This window comes from Puntigrus tetrazona, unplaced genomic scaffold, assembly GCF_018831695.1.
Source record: "Puntigrus tetrazona isolate hp1 unplaced genomic scaffold, ASM1883169v1 S000001111, whole genome shotgun sequence".
NCBI classification, from domain to species: Eukaryota; Metazoa; Chordata; class Actinopteri; order Cypriniformes; family Cyprinidae; genus Puntigrus; species Puntigrus tetrazona.
The window spans coordinates 1750001-1757500 of record NW_025048699.1 but is presented as its reverse complement, the minus strand read 5'-3'; the positions used below and the strand labels follow the sequence as shown (position 1 = coordinate 1757500).

Here is a 7500-nt window from a genome sequence, read left to right as displayed (position 1 = left end):
ACACTAATGAGGTTATTTGAGGTCGGATCTGCACAGATTTCTGAATGTTAATCATCTGAGCTGTCCTCCAGGAACAGAGAGGTTCGTTTCTGCTTTTGTTTACATTAAGTGCTTAATTTCACACACTGTGAGTATAAGTCAAAAAAATAAAGCCACCAGACAAACCTCGAGACTCAACGTCTGACAGAAATGGAAATTTCTTTAAATCAAAGGGAGGCACTTATTATAAAAACAAGCTGAGAAAACCACTGAAAACAACCTTCATTTCAATAACAAGCAGTGAACATTATATTCTGGTCCAGGATCATTTCTAGAATTTATTTCCAGATACTATTTCATGAGCTAGATTTGTTAGAAATAAACTTGAAATTGTGATTGAGTTCAGTATAATTAATTTACAACCTTTATATCTCACAATTCCTTTATAACCTTTATATCTTCACAATTGAGATATAAACTTGAGAAATGTCAAATTAAATTACCTTTTTAATTACCTTATTGCAGAAACAGTCTTCCATATACAACTTTATTGATATTCTAGATGACTTTAGCGTTCATATGAATATTCTAGAACGCTTTACTGTTTTTAAACAACAGACACGGGGATAGGACAGAAAAGAGAATTAATTTGTTCTTCGTGTCACTCTTAATCGGTTTATTCCTTCTCCAAAAAGCTTGGCATGCATGCATATGAGCGTGTGTGCATATATATGCGAAACTTTGCATGATGCTTTTATGATTTCATGCGTTTTGTGTCATGTTCACACAAGCACCAGCTTCACACACGCACAAATACACATGACGACAAGAGATGCTTATGTCCTGGTTTCCTGTGTAAAGACAGAGCAGAAGGTCAAAGGGCAAGAGCCAAGGGCCATCACTCCGGAGACGAGGTCTGTTTGTCACCAGGGCAATATATAACAAAACCAGAGTTCAGAGAGGATGGCATATCTACGCTCTCATCTCTGCCTTCCCCTCCGCTCAGAATTACGTCTTTATTCAGAAACCTAAAGGAATGCAAGAGTCTACGGACGCTGAGGAATCACATTACGGCCCTCCTTTCAAGATCCTCTTTTATAAATCCTCCTGCTGGTCATGGTCAAAAATCAGAAATGGCTAGTAAATTGAAAAAATAATTATAAAGAAACAGCAATCAACACAGTGGGTTGCAAATAGTAGCACATTAATAAAATAAAATAAAATAAAATAAAATAATTAAATTGAGTTATATTTTAAAATACAATACAACACTTATTTTGTTTCATATAGTAATAAATCAATAAACTGATTAAAACATATAAATCTCTTAATTTAAGCAAATTACTTTAATTTAAATATCAAATTTAGAAGTAGAAACACGAAAAAATAAATTAAATATTAAAATTTAATTAAATTGTAATTTAATTTTAATGTAATTAATTTAAAATTGTAAATATATATATATATATATATATATATATATATATATATATATATATATATATATATATATATATATATATAAACTAAGTTGTTTTTAATAAGAATATCAGGCTTAGTAACCAGCTAAGATCAGGCTGTTTCTTGGTGCATATCCTATCCTTTTTAGAGTCTGAAATATATATATGTCTGAATCTGGAACAATCATTTTTGTCAGTACCGTTGTGACCTGGCTCTGTTTCTCATCATGTCTTTCTAGAGGTTTGGCTTTCCAGCAGGTTTGTAAACCATCACAGAACTCCAGTGACCTTCGACCCCTCTTTGTTACCCAGGAGACACGGTACAAAGTAAGACAATGGCCTTATGGGTATGGATGAGGAGGAGGAGCAAGGCAAGAAGAGGAGGAGGAGTTAAGAGAAGACGAAGAAAAAGAACAGGAACTTCTTGGCCAAACTTTTCTTAGCCAGCTGTATTAGTGTGTGTGTGTGTGTGTGTGTGTGTGTGTGTGTGTGTGTGTGTGTGTGTGTGTGTGTGTGTAAATTCTGAGCATCTGAGTGAAAAGTGTACAGAGAGAAAGAACAGATGCATTGTATTTGGAGCGATAGATGATTCATTTCTTCCATATGCTTTCACTCTCTCTGTACATTTCTCAAGCAGTCAGGCGTGTGTGTTTACTTAGCTGTACTTAAGGGACAAAATCAACCCCAGAAGGGAGCTAAATCTGACAAAAACCTCCCTTCTGGGGACATCTCAAAGGTAAAATGTGTTTTTACAATCAAGGCCAAAAAAACAAAAATCAGCAAGCATATTTGGCTGAATGCACCAAAATGCAACAGAAGTAAATGACAAATCAAATCCCCTTTAAATAGCTAGACAAACGTGTAAACATTGGATGAACTATACTGAGCTGCCTTTTAAGGACAAAAAGGCTAGATGAGGCATAAGGGAAGGGAACATCTAGAAAAAGTCCAAATGTTATTAAGGAAAAGTCCAAAACCTTATTAACAGAAAAATATATAGTGGCAATTAAAAAATAAAATAAAATAAAATAAAATAAAATAAAATAAAATAAAATAAAATAAAATAAAATAAAAAATTAAATTAAAATTAAAATTAAAATTAAAATAAATTAAATTTTCATATATATATATAATAATCATTATTACATACAGATTTCCTTCTCTAATAAGAAAAATAAGCTGAACTTAAGTGTTCTTATACTGTACATACATGCTATATATACATATATATATATATATATATATATATATATATATATATATATATATATATATATATATATATATATATATATATATGTATGTATGTATATATATATATATATATATATATATATATATATATATATATATATATATATATATATATATATATATAAATATTTATAGAACATCCTGTAGCAACTGTCTTTGTAAAGAGCCGACTAAAATCTGGAATACAGTCAGTGTGAGCTGAAGTAAGAGAGTCGTTTTGATTTAGTCTCATCTAGTTTAGTCTCATTACGCTGGTATTGCATCTCTCTCCTCGTCTGCCTCGTCTCTCCCTCCTTCCATCAAATTCTTGAGATTTTCAGAGTTCCTGCCAAAAGGAGAGTCTAGGGCACCGTGGCTGATGAGGTGCTCAGACACATACAGAAAGTTCGAAAGTATTTCAGGACAATTCTATGTTTTTATTTGTGTAAGATTCCACATGTAATAAAACTAAATAAAATAATTCATTATAAAAAAATAAATTTGGACATGCATTGGGACTGTGCACTGTGCCAAGCATTTGAGTCTGTACACTTGCACAGGAACTGTTTCTGGTCCAATGTGGTCACATTAACAGAACATTGCGTCATCTCTCTCTCATCTGTCTAAATAGATTATACAGCATGTCTGCAGAGGATGGGAGGATGAAAGAGTTTCTGAAAGAGTTATTTAGGGCAGAGAGTCTGCGCGCTATGAACAGACACCAGCAGCCCAAACACTGGAAAGATGGAGAAGAAAAGTAAACAGGTGCACCTGTGTGTGTTTATGGGTCCATGCATGCTCGTGTGTGTGTGTGTGTGTGTGTGTGTGTGTGTACTCACAGGGGTAGAGTTGTTGAGTAGGAGCGCTAAGCTGTGCATCTTTTGTGACTCTGTAGGCGACATCGGGCACTTTTGACGACTTCCGGTGTGTGCAGAAGCCTGTAGTTTTCGTTACACCCTCGGGCAAACTGTGAAAATCTAAAATCTTTAGGAGATCGGCTGGCTCAGCTGAAAAAAAAAAAAGAGACAGAGACGCAAAATGAGTTTAGAGCCATTTCGAAACACATTTAAAAACAACTGTCCCTCAAAAACTGTAACACATTCAAAAAACTTTCACACTATAACACTTCATCTTATATTATATTAAAATATGTTTACATTTTACCTTGCTAGGTTTATTATATTATATTTTATTTTATTTTATATACTAATAAAATAAAATATAGTAAAACACATGCATGCATGCATATAAGGATATCAAATAAATAAATTATCTTTTCTTTACCAGAAATCTAATATAAAAATAGGTATTATATATATATATATATATATATATATATATATATATATATATATATATATATTTTTTTAAATAGATGAAGAAAAATATATTTTAACTTTTTACATTCAAATTTTTGTCATTTTTCATTTTACTTACAAATATTTACAGTATTTACGGTAAATAAAGGAACAAACGCATTAATCACAAAAATGGTAATGCAGCGTAGTGAGGTCATGTGACAACCACTTGGCACACTATCATGTCAGAATGCACGTTAAAACTAGCATGCATTATGCTGTATACTGTGCTGTATGCAATAATGCCCTAAAGTCATCATGCCCACAAAACCACAAACATGTCATTAGCAACCCGAAGCACCATCAGACAAACCCAGCCAAATGTTCCAGCTGACCATACGCTGGATACACTGCCTACAAAATCGCACACACAAGCTTTCCACTCTCTCTGGTGCCGATACGGAGCGCGGACCACACGCAGTTCACCTGCTTCAAATGCAGACACGCATACACTCATGCTAAAGCGTTTGTGCGTGTTTAGGTGATCGACTTGAGGAACAGTTTCATTGTCTGCAAATCACCTCCAGCTGCGGTTTGTTAAAATCACTGGAGGAACACACACACACACACACACACACGTCGTTGGTTGTTATCATTTACACGAGAACAGAGTGACAGGTGGACAGACGGCGTTCATCACGAGCGCTCGCTGTGATTCTGATCAAGTCGCTCTGATTTAGTCTAAGTCACAGAAGACAGCGCTGAGATGCTGCGCAGCGTTTACATTTTTCCTTCAGGTATTTACATTAAAGTCCGTCTGTTCATTTCACTGGCTCTCGTGAAGAGCGACTAAAAAGACTATTTGGATCTAAATCCAGCTACTTGGCTAAACTGGAGTGTGTCTTTTTTTAAGGCAGCATAAAACCAAATTTGACCGTGTTTACATTCCTGGTCTCATTCTGAATGCTTCAATAATTGTTCCAAGAAAAAAAAAAAAAAATTTTTTAATGCCAAAATCATTGGGATATCATATTCCCTATATATATATATATATATATATATATATATATATATATATATATATATATATGTGTGTGTGTGTGTGTGTGTGTGTGTGTGTGTGTGTGTATATATATATATGACTTCCTCAGACAGTTTTTATGAAATTAACATAAATACAATTTGATAATATTATAATATTTAAAAAAATATACAGTACACAGTATAAAGATTTTTCATAAAATAAAAAGTACAATAATATAAATATTACAACAATATTATTTTTGTAAAATAAATATTATAAATAATAATTAAGAATAAATAATTTTTTTAAATGAACAAAAATCATTTTTGTTGTATTATAAATTCCTGTAGCTGGCATGTATAATGTTAAAATGCTGGATTTTACACCCATGAATTGCATAACCTTGATAAAAAAAAGAAGAAGCTGCTTTGTATAGAAGTGTCTGCCAAATACATTTAAATGATGGTTATAATAAAAGAAGTGCTATTGGACATACTATACAATGCTCAGGAAAATATGACTACAGTGATAAACAATACTGATTGGCAACATTTCCAAATTAATTCACATTCAACCCATGGACTCATTCATCGATAATAATTCAGAGCAGATTTTGCTGTTTAATGTTGTTTCCGAACATCACCACAGGCTTCAGATCATTCGATTTTCGAGCAATTATAAATCAGGCATCAAAACTCATCTAATTGTCTTTGGCAGGCGTCAGACAAAAGCATAAATGTAAGGAGATCGTGTAAACACATTTTAGTAGTACACATCATCACGGACGGCAAGCTATAATCAGAGATGAAAGCATCTTTCAGGCGTACGTGCTAAAATTACACAGCGACTGTGATAATTAAACTGATTACACTATATGACATTCTTCTTAGTTGTCTGTCGTGGCGAGCTGTGATAAGCGCCGGTAGAAACCCGGCCTCGGAGATGCGGTTCTCTGGTTAGCCAAAGCTATTCGGCCGTCCCTGTCAAAGTAGCAATGAGGTTTGCCAAGGTAAAACACACCGCTATGGTTAAACGGTAAAGGAATGTTTTAAGGCGAACCGAGGGCTCCCCCAAAATGAGCTGTTTCGTATATATAGGTCTTAAAATGACACGCTTTAACAGATGATAATGTGCTGTGTCAGTCAAAAGAAATCTTAATTTAGACTATTGTTATCATTTAGCAAGCCGTGGAAATGAAAACCATGCCTGAGCTTCTCGGTTGCGGTAAAAGCTGATGGTTTGATATCAGTGATAGTTGTAAATATAAAGGTTTGTCGCACATTTACTGCACGAAAAGACCAAATGCTGTGCTATGGAGTGTATATAATGAACTGTCTCTCGTGTAAACACACCCAGATGCTGCTAGTATCAACATTCAGGGAGGATATTTACCTCAGTAAGCGTTAGCTACGGGTCCAACTCGCGCAGAAGTGTATATATATATTTTCTTAAGGATGTTTAGGGAAAGCTGTAAAAGGAGCGATGTTACAGCTGTTTTTCCACACAAGACCCACAACAGGGAATCGAGACCTGCAGACACACTGTGACCCGGTAACTCATATATAGCGCATATATATATATATATATATATATATATATATATATATATATATATATATATACCAACACTTGTACAATACAGGGTTTCTGTGGCTTATTTTGCTGTATGGTTCTCTAAAGAATACATTTTTCATATTAGGTGCAGCTTGGGATTGGTCCGTTTTTATTATTTTGGAAATGCCTCCTTCTGCTCATCAAGGCTGCATTTATTTGATTATAAATACAGTAAGAACAGAAAAAAATGTGAAATATTATTACAATTTTAAAATGTGCTTTCTAATTGAATATGTTGTAAAATTGAATTTACTCCTGTGATGCAAAGCAGAATTTTCAGCATCGTTATTCCAGTCTTCAGTGTCACATGATTCATCAGGAAATGATTGTAATATGCCAAAGTGCTGCTTAAGAAAACTTCTTATTATCAGGGATGTCTAATGTATTTTTTGGAATACTGCTTTTTAAAAAAATATAAAGTTTAAAAGAATGTGACATCATAAATATAAAATTATAAATGTAAATATAACAATCTATTTAAAATCATCTTCAACCGCAAACTTTTAAACAGCAATGTTAATTATATATATATATGTGTGTGTGTCTGTGTGCGTCTGTGTGTGTGTGTGTGTATGCGTGCGTGTTCTAATTGGAACTTTTATCTTTAAAATTCAATCATAAAATTCTGACTCTAATTCTGATTGGATGTTCAAAGTATTCAAATCTGCATTAATGCACCAAATTGCTGTTGCCTACAAATAAAAAAACAAACTATATTAGCTGGGAAAGAAAATTCTGCTGATCCAAATAAATTTCTACATTTACAGAACCCTGGTTCCTTTTATTGCTGTTGCCTTTTATTTTTATTGCTGTTACTGCAATAAAAAAAATCGACAATCCACCCAAAGCAGTGTGCTGCAATGACTTCAAGGGCTCCGGATCTAAAAATACC

At 33.5% G+C, this 7500-nt stretch overlaps 1 protein-coding gene across 2 annotated transcripts in view; it reads right to left on the bottom strand.

Moving 5' to 3' along the window:
* col5a1 (procollagen, type V, alpha 1) overlaps positions 1-7500 on the bottom strand; it is an 84564-nt gene that overhangs the window by 60850 nt on the left and 16214 nt on the right. For both annotated transcript variants that reach the window (XM_043234301.1, XM_043234303.1), the window contains exon 2: positions 3512-3679. In XM_043234301.1, the coding sequence (XP_043090236.1) occupies positions 3512-3679 (168 nt within the window). The remainder of the gene's footprint in view (positions 1-3511; positions 3680-7500) is intronic.